The 22369-nt window shown below is 27.9% G+C and overlaps 1 protein-coding gene across 4 annotated transcripts in view; it reads right to left on the bottom strand.

Moving 5' to 3' along the window:
• Positions 1-22369, bottom strand: part of LOC107453172 (Salt-inducible kinase 3) — a 44608-nt gene that overhangs the window by 17269 nt on the left and 4970 nt on the right. For all 4 annotated transcript variants that reach the window (XM_043049986.2, XM_043049987.2, XM_043049988.2 and 1 more), the window contains exons 2-10: positions 21554-21670; positions 14746-14809; positions 11782-11943; positions 10772-10896; positions 9872-9995; positions 7710-7939; positions 5314-5464; positions 5080-5198; positions 2341-2653 (exon numbers count right to left, since the gene is read on the bottom strand). In XM_043049986.2, coding sequence (XP_042905920.1) covers positions 2341-2653; positions 5080-5198; positions 5314-5464; positions 7710-7939; positions 9872-9995; positions 10772-10896; positions 11782-11943; positions 14746-14809; positions 21554-21670 — 1405 coding nt within the window. The remainder of the gene's footprint in view (positions 1-2340; positions 2654-5079; positions 5199-5313; positions 5465-7709; positions 7940-9871; positions 9996-10771; positions 10897-11781; positions 11944-14745; positions 14810-21553; positions 21671-22369) is intronic.

Below are 22369 nucleotides of genomic sequence, written 5' to 3'. Positions count from 1 at the left end.
TTTTTTTTTTTTTTTTTTTTTTTTTTTTTTTTTTTTTTTTTTTTTTTTTTTTTTTTTTTTTTTTTTTTTTTTTTTTACAATAAGAGTATATTGGCAGCCCACCTGACTGCAAAATTTTAGGTATAAATTTTGATTAAAGATAATAAAATGTAAGCAACAATATACAGTTAAAATGTTAAGAATTGAAATCTTAAAAGTTTAAAAAGTCGGAAGAATCTTAGGCATGAAAATGAAAAATTTATCATTGTGTAATTACTATATAAATTGTATGCTATTGCTGCTTATCCTTAAGCTAGACCAGATCTATGAGTCCATGTACATTTATAAAATATATACTTGCAGCAAACCTTTAAAAAAATATACAGGGTTGCCACTCAAATCTGAAAAAAAAATTCCCTGTGTTTTCCCTGTACATATCATAAGCGATATATTAAGAGGAAACAACAATTACTGAGCTCTTGCGTGAGCTATAGTGGGCTAACTTTATATATTAGTTTTAATTGCTAGAAAAACAGCTGAACATACTTAAATAATGCTATAGTAAATGAAATAGTTTAGTATAGCTGAAATATCATGGTTAAATATCCTATAGATTACGCTTTGAGTAGTCACCATTTTTTAAAAGACAAAAGATAGAAACAAAATTCCCTGTATTTTCCCAGTTTGTAAAGAAAAAATCCAAATTCCCTGTATTTTCCCTGTTATTTTAGGTGATTTTTAAATTTCCTGTATTTTCCAGGTTTTCCCTGTTCTCCCTGTGGAGTGGCAACCATGAATAAATAAACGCTAAAAGTTAATGGTGGCATCCCATGGTAGAGTGGTAGCGCTTCGTGCTCCCATGCCAGTCCTCGTGCCGGGCAAGGTTGACTCAGTGTATCAATAAAATGAGTACCGAGCATGCATGGGGGTTTCATTTTACTCGCACCCCAAGGTCAAGAAAACTGAGAACAGTATTCCCTGCCCTTCAATAGGCTGCCGCACCACTGAGTTTAGTTTAATAGTTAATAACCTTCTAATACTATAAATAGTTCCCACTAATATTTCGTTTAGAAAAATTTGTTAAAAAAGAGGTACTCGAAAAACCGCCCATCCTTGGTGGTCAAACATTTCCCGCGGACAACGAATTTCTCGAATCAAACGTCCGCGCGGACGGCCATTTTCTCGTTAATGTTCGTGATACACTTTCAATTATTATTATCTTACAAGAGTCTAGCGCCTCACTTCTAAAATGACCCTCTAATCTAGAAATCCCATACAGCAACATACTGCGCATGGTGGATTGATGTTTTTTCTGCCTGGGAATACTGCAGCAGTTGAAAGGGACTTTTCAGCAATGAATTTACAAAAAAAACACATTACGTAAGCGTCAAACGCAATTATGAACATCAACCTAAATGGAAAACCCCTTTCAGATTTCTGTGCAGAAACCTCTGTAAATCATTGGCTTGATTGTGGAACTGGCAAACGTCATATTTGATTCATTTAAAAAATGCAGTACCCTCGGATAAATTGACATTCCAGATAACTTGACCTTTGTCATTTAAATTATTTCATAAAAGAAATACTAGGTTTTACTATTAGTAACCTAGTATTTCTTTTATAACTGTCTAATGTAATCCTAGTAATGAATAATTCATTGTGTAATTTATATAAATGTTTGTAATAAATAAGAAAAAATTATATTTATATTTATTTAGAAGCGATGGGTTAGTTTCAAAGGCGGATGTGTACATTGTTGGACAAGCCGTCCTCGGGGAAGGGTAAAATTTCTGAGTTTTTTCGAGCCCGGACAGAACTTATTGATTAGAAATGAAGGAAAATTTTAGTGCCATTCAGCAAAAGCACTAGAAAATAATGTTAATAGGCTGCCATAGCTGATGTGTAAAGGTTATTAAGTATAGTTTTGAATTTAACTCAAAAGACAAAAGAACTCTTGAATCAATCATTAAAACAAACTAGCCTTCACAGAGGATTTTTTCATAGAACTAACTCGCATGAACACAGAAAAATAATGTTACATCATCATATTACACAAAGAGAAAAATCACGCTAAACATCTCGATACACCTTGAAGACAACAAAGTTCTAAAACATGTCTACCTCTGAGGATATTGTGCACATGGTCAACCGGCGTTAAGAAACAAGTCCATGCTGGGAACCCGTAGCACGGATTATTAATGTGGTCAGTGCAATTTGAAAGCAGAATTTTCATCATCGCAGGGATTTAAACTAGGGTCACATCATTACAAAACAAGTGCTGTAAAATCTCCATAGTTTAAAACTGAAGAAATTTGACTAATACTTTTATCATTTAATTTATTTGAATTTCTAAACACTAACCTGCACCAAGTACTTGGGGTGGCTTCAGTAAGTGTTGGTCTTTTACGCAGAACATTTGAGGATTTTGGTTCTGGACAAGGGGCAGATTTTGAGGCAAGTTGGTGTGGGGCAGTGCGCTGACCGGCAGTGCTGTTCCAGGATGAAGAGTGGGGCCATAGTAGGGAGCTCCTCTAGGAAGAAACCCGACTGCACCAGGATCAGGGGCATCTGCATTGTCTGGTCCGACCGTGTGTCTTCTCACAACATGATATTGAGAATGGGCATTTTCATTCTGTTTATCATCTTCATCTGATTCCAATTCAACATCTCCAAACTAAACAGAAAAGAAAAACATGTAGTTTATAACAAAAGGTAACCTAAAACTTTTCCTTAAATATTAATTTGGGCACCACAGCAAACACTGGTTTAGATTTAAAACATGATGTATGACAATAAGAGAAATACTATTGTTACAGCAAAACAAATATTTAGTTTAGCTACTTTTTTTAGCAAAAATGAGTTTCAATATAGTTTATATATATATGTGTAAGTTTAACATGTGAGACAACAGCCTCTCTGTTAGTACGCCAGATGTAGCTCGCCTTAAAGAACTTTCTAGATGTAAAGGAAGAGGTAGTCAGTTGGAATTGTTAGTTGAAGTATGTTTCTGTGTGAAACTTGGAACCTGTGTGGTTCGATCCTGTGTGCTTAGAAGTCTCTGTGACTGTGTTATAATTAAAGAATAAGTAATTATTTTAAGTTGACTTAATTGATGGTAACCAACATCACACGCACACACACACACACACACATATATATATATAACACAATAAATACAAAAAGGATAAAAAGAAAAAAATAAGTTTTATTTACTGTGCATAAGCTGCAAGTATATAGAACTCATAAAATAAGTTCAAAATCTAGAGAAAACATGGAAAAAATTACAGAATAAAAAAAGTGAAGAAAAAAATTATTAAAATAAAATAAAAAAAATTTTTAAAAATTTAAAAAATAATTTAATAAAAATCCAGGGAAAAAAGATATAACCACTTCATCAACTCACACGATTATATCTACAAAAAGGAGTTTTTTAAATTTTTTTATTATGTTATTTTATTTAAATAATATTTTTCTTCACTTTTCTTTACCTGTAATTTTTTTCTTGTTTTCTTCATCTGCTGAACTTCATATACATATTATAAGGATATTTATTGTATTTATGATATTCATTTATTTTTATACTTTTTGGTTGAAATTTTCTCCTTTTTGCATTTTTATTTCCACCCAAACTCTACCCAAGATTAAAAACGAAGTGTATTTAAAAGCGAAGTGTATTAAATTCCATGCATTTAGAGCAATAGAGTCCAAGGCAGCAGGAGAAAAGTGGTGGTAGACAAACTGATTGCAACAGGCAGCTAATTTCATTGATAGAACTTTACACAAAATTCAATACCATTACCACATTTCTTTATTTTTCTTTCCAATAATTCATTCTTCAAAACTAATGTCAACAAAAAAATAAATCTACAGGTAATGTAGAACAGTTATTCCATAAATAATGAATAAGGGCTATACACAGACATCTCCATAAATAAAGAACAAGGACTGTATACATAAAATTAAGGGTAACTATGGCATAATTATTGTTGCAAGTAACTATTTTGTCAATAAGGGAAATGCCAAATTCTTCAAAAAAAATTTACAATACTTTTTACTATGTTCAGAAATTAAAACAGTGATTGTCACTGATTTTTTTTTCTTTTCGATTCACTGCATTCTTGCCCCTACATTTTTCCCCTTTATTTTTCTTTCCAATAATTCATTCTTCAAAACTAATGTCAACATAAAAATAAATCTACAGATAATGTAGAACAGTTATTCCATAAATAATGAATAAGGGCTATACATAGACATCTCCATAAATAAAGAACAAGGACTGTATACATAAAATTAAGGGTTACTATGGCATAATTATTGTTGCAAGTAACTATTTTGTCAATAAGGGAAATGCCAAATTCCTCAAAAAACAATTTACAATACTTTTAACAATGTTCAGAAATTAAAACAGTGATTGTCACTGATTTTTTTCTTCTTTTTAATTCACTGCATTCTTGCCCCTACATTTTTTCCCTTTATTTTTCATTCCAATAATTCATTCTTCAAAACTAAGATTATAAAAATAAATCTACAGGTAACGTAGCACAGTTATACTATAAATAATGAACAAGAGTTATACATAGACATCTCCATAAATTAANTGATAGGAATATGCATGAAAAACAAAGAAGATTTACGGATTAAAGAAATTTTAACGGACAAATATGAAAACTACTTTATGAAACAACGAGAAGATCTTAGAAGTGATGCACAGCAACGAATTCTGGAAATTCAAGAGCAGAATAAATCAACCAACAACAGAAAGTGAAAATAACCCCACAAGTACAGAAAAGATGACTTAGTGGCGATTCAAAGAACACAATTTGGAACTGGTTTAAAGTTGCGTCCAAATTTTCAAGGTTTTTACAAGATTGTTAAAGTGAAATGCAATGACTGATATGAAGTAGAAAAAGTGGCTAATTTTATTCATAATTAGCTGACTAATTATGAATGTCAGCTAATTAAAGTGGCTAACAGCACTTGTCACTAATTTTTTTTCATTTATTTTTTTTATTTTTATTTATTATTCACTGCATTCCTGCCAATACATATGCTGACATGATAATTAAAAAATAAATAAAAACTAAACAATGTCTGTTTTACCTTTTCCAAATTCTCATTCTCAGTGACCAGCTGAACAATTGGTATTGGGCTGAACATGGGCTTGGGTGTAGCTGGCTGATCATTTTCAACAGAAACTTCAGCAGGAGGTGATTTTTCCACTTAAAAGAAAAAGTTTTTGTTAACGTTACAGTGTTTGAACAAAAATGGCTACAAAAATAATAGAAACAATTTCAGATACAATAGTCAAATTAAACTTTGTGTTAGGCAACTCACCAACTCCAGTTGTAATACTAGCTTTTCTTTGAGGTTGGGCAGAGACTGGCAGATTCTGGGGCAATAAGGCCATACGTTGATGTTGCTTTATTTTTTCTAACAGCAGTTGGTACATAGCACTGTACTGGTCAAACTTGGTTTCTTTCACAGACTAAAAAAAAAAAAAAGATACTCAAGTTTTGTTGCAAATCAGAGTAGAAACTTATTTTTAAACTTTTACTACTAACACAAGATTTTTTTTGGCCATATTATTTTTAGTAATCATTTCACAGTACTTAATATTATACAAAAAATTATAATTGAAAAATCGATACTTTGGCATAAGTAGTTTATGCTCTTGTTGAAGTGCATTGAACAAAATAAAAACATGGAACACCATAATAAATTTTAATCAAGTCATTTGATTTATTTTTTTAATGCAATGACATAGCTGTTAAGTAGTATAGTTGGTAAGAAAAATTGACTTAGTTGTAAAAGCATTCATATTTTAACAACAGGGTGCGCAGTCAAATATTTCAACAAAAAATAAGCACTCAAGAAATATTTTTAAGCACTATATACATTAGCAAAATGCAAAGTAATTTTCAAAGATTTTAGATGATCATGAGAAAATAACTAGTTTCTGACAAAGAACTCTTTTCTTGATTATATTAGCCGTTATAAAATGATTGAGAGATTTTTCGGTTCAATATCAGAGGGTGGAAAAAAAGTTTGAAATTGAGCTTGCAAAATGCAGCAGACAGGCACATGAGAAGGCAATAATCTCATCGAACCCAGCTCAGTAGATGCACACATGGACTCATAAGCATTTCATCAAACATGTAAAATGATTGGCGCTTTCATAACCTATGGACCAACGGTACGCCGAAATGAATTGTGAAAACGTTGAATAGAACAATGTGGAAAGCACACTTTTGCATAATACATACGAAAATCGACATGGTAATAAAAAAAATCTCATTTTTGAAAATGAAAATTAAGCGCTTTTTAAAAACATCCAATGAAAAAAGCACCTTTAAGGGCTTTTAAATAATGAAAATCAAGAATAAGCACCTTTAAGCACTTTTTAAAAACGCTACGCACCATGAACAAATAGTTTATACAATTTTATTTTGTACATTCTTTTTTCTGTGGCACCTCAGCCATTGAGACGTTTCCGGAAATGTGTGGTCCGATCGCTTGGGAAATCGCGGTTTAAGACTTCCTCAATGCGCTTTTGCTCTCCAATACAACCAGATATTCTCCACCATCCATTGTCAGAGCAATAGACAAACATAACGAATGTACAAGATGTGGATGCTGCTGGAAAGATTTAGTCCAGCCTCCTCCGTAAACCTTAACTCATGGACCTTGCACGACAGATTTTCATAGCAAATTTTCGTACGTTAAATGGTCACGACTATCTTGAGGCTCACCTTCGCCAGATTGGTGTTTCAGAAGCTTCTGACAGTCTTCTGTGCTCTTCAGGCGAAGCGATCAGTTTTGAACACTTGACAAAGTGTAACTTTATGATCATTACTGATTTACCGATTGAGAACTATCTTTCAAAGGCTGTTTTATACTAGGCTGCTAGAAGGGAAATGGCTCACAAGGCCAATCCAATGATGCAGGAAAGAAGGAAAAAAAATTTATTTTGTAACCTAAAATATTATGTGCACAAATTAGTAAGTGTAATTATGGTTTGATTCTCAAAAATTGTATTTTAGTTCATAATAATCCAATGACTAGATCAAAAATAATTAGGATGATTGGTTCATAGCTGTCAGCATGAATGCGAAAAAATTCAGTAGATTTTACAAAATAATATAAATTTCATGATGATCGGTGCATAAGGTACTAAATATTTTACAAAAAGGGAAATTTATGGGTTTTTACAGTCATCAAAATAGAAAAACTGCAATATTTTCCAAAAAATGAACTTGAAATGTTATGTATTATGTTTACTCATGATTTTGAATAGTAATAGGTATTTAATTTATCAAAGATAGTTGAAAGATTATTCAATTAATTTTTAAAAAAAAGGAGTTCTGAATAAAATAAACTTAACATTTTAGAACAAAAAAAGTTTTAAAGTAATTTTAATAAATGAGGCTCGCTTCATTATGCATTAGTTCTTATTTAAATATATAAGCAAGCAATAATATACACAAAAATTCTATTTCAATAGGAATTTTTGAAGGAAACTTACTCAATTTTAGGGAATTTTCAAAAATATACAAAAAACAGGAGAATTTTTATGAAACTGGTAGACCGGTATAAACTGACAAAATCTAGTAGTCTACTGGAAAAAACCAGTAGAATTGGCAGTTATGTAGGCTTTTGATTTTGCGCACTAAACAAAATACAAGGTTGGGTTTAACACTTACAAATCAGAAGCATCAATGGTTAACACTTACACTGACGATGTCTTCTCTCTTGAAGGCAGGTAGCTGGAGCATGTAATCTATCACAACTTCACAGACAGGCTCCTCTTCTTGCTTAGCAGCGTTCACACTGAACTTTTTGAGAGTTCTCTCAAACTCATCATCTTCATCCAGAGTTATCCACTTGTGTTTGATTATCTGATCGACTGAGAGCCTTTTTGCTGGATCTACTATTAGCATGTGCCTTATCAGATGTTCACATTCTAGACAAAGGGAAAAAGTAGATTAAAAACTTTCGTTTTTATATCGAATAATGTAACAGAATGTATGGAATGTAATGTCAATTAAAATTTAATTGTATATAAAATAAACTTTGAATTTGAAGCTTAGTTCCACTTACTTTGGCTCAATAATCAATAATAATTTTTCAGAAGAAATAAATTCGAAGATGCAAAAACTTAAATAAAAGCTATTACTTATACCAATACTTATTTAAGACTAAATTCTTTACTAGAGAAATTAAAAGGAAATTTTATAAAACAGTTTCAAATAAATAATTTAATAACAGTAATAAGCATAACAATTAAGAATAATAACTCATGGTAATGAAACCTAAACCTTGAGGAATAAAGACAAATTTAATTCACAGTATTTGAAAGAAAAATTTTAATATTGATTGTTAGGAAAATTGTAAACAATTTGCAGTGGAGAACTAGAAACAATGTACTTAATATTTTCATTAAACAAAGAAACATTATTAAATTCATGAAATTAAAACGCTTAAAATGATGGCTGGGTCATACAGAAATTATGAACAAAAATATAGGGCTGGAAAAAATTTGAAATCGGAAACCAATGGAATCAAGCCCAAAAACAGGTGGTTAAATGTAATAAAAGATCTAACCACACTAAAAACCTAAATCATTTAAAAAGAGGAAAAATTGAACAATATTATTATTTATTGACTAATGTTGTATATTCTGTAACACCTGCCCATAATGTGTTCTTCGACAAAAATGAAGTTAAAAAAAATGGTATTCATATTAAGTATCACAAATCAATACTTAACCCTTTTCTATCAAACTCACATCTCACAGGTTTGGTGTTTTTGTGACCGTATGGTCGATGTTGCATGCCATGCGATGAAGAGAATAGCATAATTAAAATTTTATTAATCATAAAATTACTTACTCGTCTCTTTAAACCGAGCAATTATTTTTTATTTCTGAACATTGCTAAGAGATGGTGAAACTAGTCCCACTTTATTCACAATTTTTGCAGGGAGTTTTCCCAGGTTTAATTGAAATTGAAATCATTTTGTACTTTCTGTAATTTCACTTATCTTAGTGTTACCATTGTATGTGAAAATAATTATGATGTATAAGGTTGGAAAAGTATTTGGTTAGAAAATTATTTTCCAAAATATTTCAAAACTAATTTTATTAATTATTTTATATTCCAATATTTATCTTAAACACCTTAAAGCAATAAAGTTAATGAATATGTTATCAGAGGGTGTTTTAAGATAAAACTTGGATGTGTGATTAAGATAAAACTTGGAACAGAGTCTATATTGCTGACTAATTTTCCTGCAAAAATCTAAAATTCTTAAAGTTTAAAAATGGGGAATTACATACACATAGAATTATAGAATTTAAGTTTTGAACAATAAAAGTTTAATAAAATATCAACTTAAATTTTTTACAAACAAATAATTAGAACAAAAAAAAAGAAATAACAGATAAATAATACTTAAGTAGATAAAATAAGACCCTTTAATAAGACGGAATTTACACAATTTGCTGGTAGGATATATTGAGGAACATATTCATTTTAAACAAAATTTAAACTGAGTAAAACTTTTCTTCATTTATCAACCACCGTAATTTTAAAAACGTCTTAGCTGCTTCATACATGAAATTAGATCTGAAATATAATAATGTCTTCTCGTATCCATGGATTATCTTTAATTTCTCAGAGAAATTCAGAGAATAACTTTCCTAGCATGTTTTTATGCTTTAAGTAATTTTATACAAAGCACTTTTTATACAAAGCAATTAGAGCAAAGAATAAGTAATACAAAGCTTATTGCTGCAATAAATGTAATGAGGAAAACAAAATTTTATAAGATTTTTTGAGTCAAATCAACCAATGAAAAAATTCAACTACTATATAAATTCTTGAAACACCCTTACCATTAGACATAAAGTAAGGTATCCTAAATTTTCCAGCCAGTACCCGGTTCCGCAATGAATGCAATGTGCTACCATCAAAAGGAAGAGCTCCACAGACCAACACATACAATACAACTCCCAAACTCTAAAAGAATAATATAAATGTTAGCATAATAGCAAATCAAATGAATTCTAATGAAGTGAATAAATATATTCATCACACTGTCAAACTACAATTTATTTTTACAATAGATATACTACCAAATACTACAGTTATCCTACAACGGAAGTAGGAAATATATTCTGAGATAAATCCAGGGGTAATTGTGAGCTCAACTCAAAAATTCTGAAAATTTCTTGAGTAAAATCATTAATGACGCATTTCAAAAAATTAATGTCTTTTTAAATTTAAGTCATTGATATTTTCCAAACATGAAATTCTAAATTAATTATATGCAGCATAATTTAAATGAATAATTATGTATAAGTTTACTTTTATCTTTAATCACATTTATTATTCTACCAGAGAAATATTTACAAATGAAAAATATGCCAAGTATAAATTTTAGTTCTAATATTTCTAGATACAAGAATTTTTATACCTAAATGTAATCAATGATTTCTTGAAACTTTTGGACCTTGGATCGCAATTAGCAAAAAATTTGGAGGTCGGATTTTTTCCAGAGCATAATCATCTCTGCAAGTCTCGTATATACTGAGATTAAATGGTTAGGCTACTCTAACAAATTTTTAAAAAAAACTTTCTTTTTTTAAAACATGCTTGTCGGGTGCAGAATTCTTATCCACCAGCCACCCCTGGGATTTGAAGCCTCATTGGAAGGCGATCGCTTTATCACCTGAGCCACATCAGCTCCTAACAATTAATTGAAGTATCTTAAAAAAATTTAAAAAATACAATACCCAGATGTCAGCTTTGGGGCCATTGTATTGTCTTCCCTCGAACAATTCTGGTGCAGCATAGGGGGGACTTCCACACCATGTTGACAGCATTTTGTCCATTTCATAATAGTTACTAAACCCGAAATCTGAAAAGAAGAAGTTATGTTTTAGCAAAAGACAATTATTCCTTCCTGAAAGAGAAGGAATACTTGGTTTACAGTAAAGAGCTGTTTATCATAAAGCTGATGTTCCCAACCAACCTTTTTAGTCATAAAAATTAGCAATTTTGGGAAGAAGAAAAAAAATTAAATAAATAAAAATTTCTAGCCAGGGTGAGGATGATTTAAATCACTCAAGTTTTTAAATAAAGATCACTGATTCAAGTCACTTTTTTTTAGAATAATTTACTAAGTGGTTTATTAAAAGTAGTTGGGAATTACCAGCTTCAACTACTATTGTGGGAAGAGGAGTTACAAACTATGTCAACCTTCATCTATCAAAAGGATTCAAAAAGTATCTTAAGATAAAATAAAGTTAAAATGTCTTATATACTAGAAAATTGATATTTAATGATCTTAGTGATAGTTATGCCACATTACTCCCTCACCAGAATTTTATTTGACAGAATTCGATAAATGAATACCACTGGTTGATTAATGCTGTTTGTATTTTCAAGCTATTGGCTACCACTAGTTGATTAATGCTGTTTATTTATTTATTTTTCTTTTTTTAAGCTATCGGCTACCACTAATTAATTAATGCTGTTTATTGATTTTTCTTCATTAAGCTATCGGCTACCACTAGTTGATTAATGCTGTTTATTTATTTTTATTTTTTAAGCTATTGGTGTATTTTGTGAGCTAATCAACTGTTCAATGCGAACCATCCATTGATATCACCAATATGGGGAGAGGAGTTTTAGATTAAGTCAACATTCATCTATTAATGTCTTATATTGTAGAGAATTGATATTTAATAAACTTAGTGGCAGTTACACCACACTAGTATATAATTAAGTTCAAAGGACTTACCAGCAATTTTTATGTTCATATTTTCATCTAGCAATAAATTTTCAGCTTTTAAATCTCGATGAACCACATTCCTTTCATGGCAGTAATGGATAGCAGATAGTATTTGCTTAAATTTATGCCTCGCTTCTTTTTCACTCATCCTCCCATGTGCAACCAAGTGATCTGAAAACATGCTCTTTATTAATATCAAAAAGAGTTTCTAAAAGCTTTAATAACCTATGAACTAAAGGTACATGTTGCAATCAAATTAACTTTTGCATGTTATAGGAAAACATTAAAGTTCAAATTAAAAATATAAGTACAACAATAAAGGTTGATTCAAACTTTTTGAGTAAGAACCTGTTTTTATGAATTAGTAAAACAAAGTTTAGTTTATGAGATTTTGTGAAAAATCTCAAAATCAGCAGCCTGTTCAGTATTTTTGTAAAAGGTTTTGTTTTTTGTGAATAAGTAAAAAATCGACTCATTTTCTACGTTTAAAATTAATGCAGAATTTGGGTTTTTTCCCGCTCAGCTCCTATTTTAGGAAAATAGGGTCCTTATTTTGAGAAAAATATTATTACAAAATAGCCAAGAAACTAATTATATTCAGAATAAAATAAAATATTGACCATGGTTCAGTATTTCTTTAATAAAATGACTAAAAAAGTTTTTAATAATTTTGAAATAAAAATATAATGAGTATTGAAACTAGTCATTTTTGTCAGAAGTAAATTATTGTATAGTCCCTACACTCATAATATTTAACCAATCTGAGATTTTTTTTATTTCAATTATTGTTCAATCTAATCATTAAGAGATGAAAAAAAAATTTTGGAATGATAAATCTGAATAACATAAGATTTTTTGCTGCATTTAAAATAGTGAAAGCCCCATATTCATATTTTTCTAATATCTTGCCTCTAATTATTGAGTTTTTTCATGAAACAACTTAAGAGCACTGAAAATTTTAAGAGTAATGATTCAATAATAAAAGTAAAACGAATAATATAGTACAATAAACAGGGTTCCCATTCAATTTCAGAAAAAAATTCCTCGAATTTTCCAGGTATATCAGATAAATTTCAATGAAAATTCATACCATATTTAATCTATACCATGCAATTATATATTTTTTTAATATCTTATATAACTATATATTTTTCTGATATCTTACCTCCAAATATTGAGTTTTTTCGTAAAACAATTTAAGAGCACGAAAATTTTAAGAGTAATGATTCAATAATAAAAGTTTAAAAAAATAATATAGTACAATAAACAGGGTTCCCACTCAATTTCAGAAAAAAATTCCTCGAATTTTCCAGGTATATCAGATAAATTTCAATTAAAATTCATATCATATTTTACCTATACCATGCAAATTTTTATCAGAAATCTTTGATTTTTTTTATTTATTTGTCATGTCAAATATTAGATTTTGTGAGCAATAACATATAATAGAATGAGATTGGTAAAATTATCTGATTATAGATTTAATACAGGGTGGCCACTCAAATCAGGTTTCAAATTTCCCTGATTTTTCCAGGTTTTCCAGGTAAAACTCCTAAAATTTCCAGGTCAGTGTGCTTTTTGCCTCATGAAGCCTCATGTGCCTCATGAAGTGTGCTTTACTCATGAAGTCCAGGTCAGTGTGCTTTTTTCCACATTTCTTGTACCATCCTTGTAGGATGGTACAAGAAACGTGTCAATATTATAAAGTATTTAATTTAAAATATTTTTTTAATATTATTTTATCATCTTTGACTCAGGGGATAGAGTGCTAGCCAGGTCACCTGATGGGAATAAGGTGACCTGGAAAGGTTCTCTATTCTTTAAGAAGCCATTGGAGTTTCATGTGGCATTTTAGTTTAACAGAGTTATAATGGACCAAATTTTGATGCAAGCGAAGTATTGCTAAGTTGATGGTATTTCAACTGTTTCGCAATAAATTTATATTAGTAAAATTAAGAAAAATCAAAGAAAAAATTCCAGCTTTTCTGTAAAAATCCCTGATTTTTCCAGGTTTTTACCAGTATAAAAAAAATTTCCTGATAATTTCAGGTTTTCAAGGTTTTCCAGGTGGGTGGCCACCCTGTAATACTATTGCAAGTATTTACTTAAAGAGAATTAATCTCAACTGGTTAAATTTTAATAAGTTTCTATTTTTTCAGGGGATATATTAATAAAATTTTAAGTGATTTTAAATTTTAAAATTATTTTTTAAATAAATGCCTTTTCTATATACCTTACCTTTTCTTTAAAAAAAAATGCGCCCTCAGATAAACATCTGATAATTATAATTTTCAGTATAAATTATAGAAAAAAGCTTTCAAGTTGTTCATCAACTTTTTTTTTAAAGAAATTTTGTGTACAGAGAATGTGTTTTAGTATGCCTTCAAATTTTTTTTCTCATGAACTACAAATTTTTCTTTAATTTTGATAATGAGTGAGAATTACTTTTTGAAATATAGACATAAAATATTAGGAAGGAAATATATAAATTATTTAGGATCAAATTCAGTTATTTTGTAATATTACACACTTTGATAAATTTTTACAGTGTTAAGTGAGTGCCCTTTTAAAACTCTGCATTTAAGCACCTTTCCTTTTTTTATTCCCGGGGAGAACTCTGCAATAGAATAGTTTGAAATAAAAACAGTTGCTCATGGATTATTTTTAAAAGCAGAATATAACAAGTGGCACATTGGGCACCCGAAAATATGAACCATAATTTAATTGTCACACTAATTGAAAAATCTTTGCACTCTCATCTTTAAAACATAAATTTTATGAAGAGAATTCTTTAAACATTTGAAGCAACAAAGATATTTGCAAAGCAATAATAGAAGCTTGTGAGCAGTAGTGAACATGAAATAATTTAAGAATATTATGATTTTTTAAAAGAATAACATGATTAATCTAAATATGAAGTACAGAAATTTCAGTTTTCAAAACTTGCATAAAATACACATTTTATTAACTTACCAAATATTTCACCTCCACTTGCATATTCAGTAACCAGATATATCATTCTTTCAGTTTCCATAACCTAAAAGAAAATTCTTATATTATTAACTAATATAACAATAAATTAGAGTAGTAAAATAAAAATTTAATAAAGATATCTGAAGCATGATTTGAGTACGATGATTGGAAGGCTTGCCCAGTAATTTTGATAATTTAAAACGGTTAAACGACAAATAACTTAAAATAAATAGTTTTAATACAACTGAAATAGTTGAGTTTCATTTACAAATTACAAACAGTAATTTTTAATTGGACAAGAATTTTATAAATTTTGTTGAATGAAAACTATATGGAACATTTACAATTGTTCTAATAAAGACTATTGTGAAAAAAAAAAAGAATGTCCATGCCTTTTTTGTTGCAATTTATAATTATTTTTGAACGATCAAACTAATTTTTTAAAGCAAATTTTGAACAAATGAATATGAACAAGTCAATATGAACAAATTTTTAAACTACGGTAAAAATTTAATTAAAATAATCGGAAAAATTTGTTAAAAATATTTTTAATTTTTTAAAAATCCGACTTGTTTTGCATCAATTGACAATGTTGCCAACATCAACAGAAAAAAATGGTAGTTTTGATGAAATAAAAAATATTTTATGCTAATTAATGTACAATATAGAAAATATTCCAGGGGTGAGGAGTTTCAGGTATTTTTTTACAACCAATAATGGGAAATATGAGGCAAAAAGTATTAATTAACTTAAAATTTAAATTTCCTGCAATACTTTCTGATTACAATTGACATTAAATCTTATCAATAATAATCATTTTTTATGTCCTTAAAATAAATTACAATTTTGAACAGTTAAATAAAAAATTATGTTAATGTTTGATAGTTATAACACAAGTTTAAAAAAATAATAATGACAAAAATTTAATACTTCTTAGCCAAATTTAAATTATTAAAAAAATTTTAAAGTTTCAAATTGGATACTTTAAAAAAAAAGGTCTCGCTTCAATTTTAAATTAATAACACATGTTTTAAATTCTCAAGAGTCAATATAAAAAAAAAGTTGATTTTGAGAAATTCAAAAAAGGATTTAATGAACTTAATTTTCACAAGTCTGAAATGAAGAACAAAATTTTAGGAAAGAAAAGCTAAGAAATACTTCATAAAAAAAGAACTAAATAAAAATTACATAAATTTTATCACATTAAAATATACCTACATTTTATTAATTCACTAAAAATTACGCAAAAAAAATTTTATAGCTTAAAAAAATTCTAAAAAAATTATTTTTACAGCAAGACTGTTAACTTATTTATCTTAAAAATTTCATTTTTCATTTTAAATACTAAATAAGTAGTTCAATTACTAGATTGAATAACATTTATTCTTTAACATTGTTTCTGCATTTGTATATGCCTCAGGGTTCACATAAGTGGGTCAAACTCGAAAAAATTCATCCAGGTGTTTTTCATAGAATTCAAGGAACTTCATGAAAAACATGGTACTTCTTTCCCATAAGAAAGTCACATTGGTGTGATCAATATCTATCTTAATTTTACTTAATTTTATAACTAACGGTGAACAGCCGATCCAACTCTATTGAAGTTCAACTCTGCAGCTTAGTAAATTTGAATCGAAACCAGAAGACAAAGGAACTCCTGGATCAAACATTGGGACAAACTAACCTTTTTGTAGGACTTTTTGATGGAATTAACCTGCATTAGAGTTACATGGAGAGGAAACACATGGAAACCTCCAACGGTTAGTCTAACAACAGGAGGATTTTAACTTATGATCCCTCCCTCTACCACTGAGCATATTTTATGTCAGCACTGTAGTTAGTGCGATTCTGTCAACCAGTCACAGCTGGGATTTGAATCTGGATAACCGCTCTATCCCCTAAGCCACCACAACTTGCTTAAGATCAAGGGTGTTTAAATTTATATCCTCAGATCCAAATTTTTCTTTATCAAATTACTGCCGTTGCTAGAGCTGCCAAGTTATAATAACAGCCTCATAGAACTATTTTGCCTTCAAGGACATTTAAGATGGCTATAACGAATTTTCATTTTAAAAGAGTTTATTTCATCCAAGAAAAAAAATTTTCATTTTTATTTTATTAAGGTAAACTTGAAGATACAGAAATTTATCGCACACATGTTTTTATAAATTTTATCTTACTAATAACTAATTATTTAAAATTACAACCTAGAAAAGTAAATTTAGTGTTTTATGTGGTACTGCAAAATCTATGTTGAATTAAAACATGGGTGCAAGTTGGAAAAAAGGCCAAGACTGAAAATTTTTTGACTGAAATAGCTAACATACACAATACCCCTCGACATATGCAAACTATCTAAGAAAGCTTTACCATAATACATCAATTTTAAATACTGTACAAAAAACATTTATTCATCTGTCTTTTGATAAAATAACAACAGGACATAAGAAAGTAGACCAATAATGTAGACCTAAAAAATATTTTTAAGGACAGAAAAAAAAAATTCCGATCTCCGTCTTCGAGTTCAGTCTTGTTTCCGTCTTACTTTCGTCCGTGGACATTTTCGAAAGACGGAAATACATCCTGGAGACAGAAGATTTGCACCCATGAATTAAAAACTGATTAAACATCTAGACAAGAGTTATGATCCCAAATTAACAGTAAAATGATGAAAAAGAATTTATTTCCTTAATATCAGTAAAATGCCACACATTTACTTTTAAAAATAAATAATGAATAAACAATAATAATAAGAAATAAATAAGAAATAAATAAACAATAAAAAAATAATACCTAAATTAAAAAAAAAGAAAGACTTCATGCTTATAATTCGTATTTTTATGGAGAAAAAAAAATTTTTTTTTTTTTGCATTAAAATGAACAAGGAAAAAATTATTAAAATAAATCAAACAGCTAATTGTATTTACTATTTTAGTAAAGTTTCCTAAATCAAATTCCATTCTATTTCCTAAGGAACAGTTTGTTTCTTCCCAATTTGCCCACACAGAAGTATATTTCCTTTTTAAGAAGGATTAAGTAAGAAAATCCTAGTATTTTTAAGAGCAACAAAACTTCCTACTGAAGTTCAAATTAAAAAAAAAAACATTTAATAGTCTATAATAAACTTTTGGTGTAGTTATCATCTTGAAATATATTTATCTGTGTATACATTATATCCTTTTTTTATTATTTTTGTTATTCTTTATTATTATCTTTTTTTGTAATTTTTTTTTTTATTTTTAAATTTGCAATGAAGCAATTTCAAACAGAAAAAGCTATACTTATTACTGAATTATATTTAGTATTTGCAGTTAGTATAATTTTTTGTTTCGTAACGTCTAAGAAGTAAATATATTGCATAGTATATGTAATGAACCAACTGATAAATACTTACCAAACATTCAACTTTTATAATTGATAAAAATTGTTTTTTATTAATCTCGTCGAAAAACATTCAATTCTGAAAGCAAAGCTATTAAAAAAATTGAGGTTTTTGAATTTTGAGTAGCCTAACATGGTTCCCATAGTGGTAGATCAAGGCATGCTGGCCTACTCTAACGTTACTTTTAAAAAAATTTATATGAAAAAATTACTACCAGAATATATTTAAAAAATCATAAAAGATAAAATGCATGAAATTTGCCTATAAGAAAAAAAATCATTTCGAAGTAATACATAGCAAAACAGAATATTTATAAAAAAATAATTTTTAGGAATGCTTTTAAATGCTTGTTTACTAATAAGTGAATTTACAAGTTTTTTAATAATTATTTGCTTATAAATACATAATTATTAAAGTTTATCATTATTTTTAATTGTATTATTGTGTACTTGTAAGGCAATAACATACAAAATTTCGTATAAGCTTTATTGAATTTTTTATTTGAATAGGGAAAAAAGCACTTAAATGAGCTTTTTTTAAAGCCTTTATTGAAATACAAACTATTTTTATTTATTTATTTTTTTTCTTTTTAAGTTTGATTTTATTGAAATTGAAGATTCATTCAGTGAAATAATGCCTTATTTGTTATTAAAAATTTAAAATAGACAAATAAATAGAAAAAAGTAAGGTAAAAATTGAATAAAAGTAAGCTTTAAAACTATGATCTATTATTAGTTGAGAGTAAAACAATATTTTTTGTTTAATGCACATATTTAGAATATATCCATATAGTTTTATGTTTATTTAAATTAAATACAATTAGTAACTTATTGAATATGTAATTTGTATTACATAAATAATGAAGGACTTGTTCTGCAAAGAGCAGTTTAGAATAATTGTCTTTTTTTCTTTTCTTTTTTTTTATATTCCCTAATCTAAATTAATTTACTGCTCATTTGCAATTTGTGAAGCTTCATCTCAGTCTTTAGAAATTAATGAGAGTGTTTTGATCTTGGAAAAATAGTTATTACTTAATTCATTCAGTTATTAATTCATTTAGTTATTATTTAATTCATTCAGTTATTAATTCATTTAGTTATTATTTAATTCATTCAGTTATTAATTCATTTAGTTATTATTTAATTCATTAGATAATGATTTAATAATAAATTAATAATAAATTAGATAATAGTTTTAATTCGAAATAGTTAGAATATTGTTTTTAGGGAGCATTAAGCATTACTAACATTTATCATATCGGTGAATATAAAGAAAAAAATGTATTCATGCCTAAACAAAAATTTGGTTGAAATAAAAAAGGTAGGCATACTTTCTTTTATTCAAAAAAAATATATAACCTTGGTTTTCATGTATAAATAAAAGTTGATTTTCCAGAAAATGTCAAAAAAATATATAAATAATACTGAAAGAAATCTTGATATGAATTATCTAAGATCATAAAACCAAGATTAAACAGAAGTCAGCTAACTTTTGTTAATTACCCTTGAGAGAGAGAGAGAGAGAGAGAAAAGTGGACAAAATTTAAATGAGGTAAGGCAACCCACAAACCTAAAAACTTATATAAGCTTTAAGAATAATTACTTAGGAAACTTTTTCTTTACCCGTGGCCATATCCTTAGAAAAAACTTATACAAAAAGTGTTAGTATAATTTAAGAATATTTGAACAATGGATTCTACATTCAAAAGCTTGCTTATTGAATGACAAAAAAAACAACAAAAAAATGTTTGAATGAATAAAAGGAGTTTATTTTTTACTTCTAATTTTGTTTGTTAACTTTAAATGTGATTATATTAATATAGACTTTAAATGTGATTATATTAATATAGACAATGAATATTAATTAACTTAAAAAAATTTATGACTCATAAAAGTGTAATATCACGAAAATGTTTTGATTCATTTTAGCATTTTTAACTATATATATATATAAGTTCAAAATGAAGAATAAAACAAAGAAAAATTATATTTTAAATCANATAAAATAAAGAAAAAACAATAAAACATGAAATGAAATCTATAAAGCGAGTAGCGAATTCAAATGAACTTTGAACTTACATGAACAGGAAAATTTTCATGAATGATTTAAAATATTTTCGTAACAAGATTACCAGATTGTAAGAAATAAAAACAAAAGTGTAAATTGAGCTGTTTTTCTTAATTTCCTTCCTGTTTTTTTGTTTTCATTTATTATGATATATATATATATATATATATATATATCATAATAAATGAAAACAAAAAAACAGGAAGGAAATTAAGAAAAACAGCTCAATTTACACTTTTGTTTTTATTTCTTACAATCTGGTAATCTTGTTACGAAAATATTTTAAATCATTCATGAAAATTTTCCTGTTCATGTAAGTTCAAAGTTCATTTGAATTCGCTACTCGCTTTATAGATTTCATTTCATGTTTTATTGTTTTTTCTTTATTTTATTTTCTGTTTTTATGTGATATTTTTACTTATTGTGTTCTATTTTATTTGTTATAATTTTTTTGAAAAATTTTTTGAGTGCTTCTCACACTATTGTTTTGATATATTTTGCTTTGGCTATATTGATGCTATGTTAGAAAGCACTCTTTTTTGCAGTAAAGAATTTAAAATGAAGAAGAGTTATAGTTTAACTATCAAGGTAGACTTTTATAGAGGAGGCTAAACTGTTTGACATATCTTGGAAATATAATTAACAATGGTGGAACTGATGAGGATACATGAAATAGATTAAACAAAACTCAAACCAATTACATTATTCTCATTACATTTTGAAAAAACAAAAACATAACAAATTCCACAAAAATTAGATTAACTTTCAGTTCGATCAATCAAAACTTTGCATGGTTAAAATGGACCCCATTTCTGAAAGCTTTAAACAGGATCTTTCAAATTGGGCAAACTGTTTTTTTCATAAAATCTTCCAAAACATTTGAAGCTAAAAGAAAAATTGCTTACATAGAGTAAGTACAGAAGTGTTTCCATAATTTTGTACATTGATTAATTTTACACCATATATGTAGGTTAGGTTGTAACTAACTTGACAAAGTTAGTCTCGTTCCCTTGCTTTCACAGTGAGGACAGATAGTACAGAGAGTGAAAGAACATCCATGCCTTGTTTGAGATTTGAACCTAGGACCTTTCTGATGTGAGGTCAGCTCCTTTACCACTACACCGTCTGGTCAGCACCATTAAAAAAAATAATTGTGCAAAAAAACAAAATTTCTTTCGGAACTTGAACTTTTTCTCAATCTTATAAATCAAGTCTATCAAATCATAATTTTAGATAGTAGATAATTTTTAGACTATGTAATTAAGTACAAAAAATACAGACAACAAAACAAAAACTTCAAAATAATTATACAAATATTAAGAAGTAAATATTTTAAGACATATAAAAGGTATAACTCACCTGATATAAAGCAATAATGTGAGGATGGTGAAGCGTTTTCATTATTTGTATTTCCCGTAATATCTTCTTTAAGTTATCTTCATCTAGATGAGTTTTATCTATTATTTTAATAGCCACCTGGAATATAAATCCTAGTTTAGAAACATATTATGAAATTAAAATAGTAGAAAAATATGAATTCTAACTAAGTGAAATTGCTTTTGGATGATAAATTGAGATAGATCTTCATAATAATTACTTTTAGCTTCTTCAGTAAAACTTGCAAAACTGAACTAAATCACAGAACTTACTGTTACAGAACAGGGCTGAAAATTTTTTTTTAATTTTTTCCCCCAATTATTTAGGACAGTTCATATTTCTATGTCAGTTACATTAAGAAACAAAACATTTTGGATATTTGTTACACTTATTGCCATATGAAACGTCTTATTTTAAAAATTATAAATTTTCTTAAGCATACTTGTAATATTTATATTATAAGTTTTTTTTTACAAAAATACTCACTGCAAGAAATTTAAATAATATTAAACTTAACCTAACAAAATAAGGAGAAAAAAAGAATTTTTTTATGGCGCTTGGAGATAAGTAGCGATTGTAATATTCATCACAGATAAGACATAACACTTAAAATAGTAAAGCAAAATCTCAGACAAAGTTTTAGTTCAACTTTCCAGAATTAATTCTTTTAATATACACTAATAAACAAACCAATTTATTGATGAAAAATACCAAAAAAAAAAACAAATATTTAATAAGATTTGTCCAAAATTGAATATTTAGTGCAGTCCTAACAGCAAACAAAATGTAAAAACTTGA

The sequence above is a fragment of the Parasteatoda tepidariorum genome, chromosome 9, assembly GCF_043381705.1.
Source record: "Parasteatoda tepidariorum isolate YZ-2023 chromosome 9, CAS_Ptep_4.0, whole genome shotgun sequence".
NCBI classification, from domain to species: domain Eukaryota; kingdom Metazoa; phylum Arthropoda; class Arachnida; order Araneae; family Theridiidae; genus Parasteatoda; species Parasteatoda tepidariorum.
The sequence above is the reverse complement of the archived record's forward strand: the minus strand, read 5'-3'. Positions and strand labels throughout refer to the sequence as shown.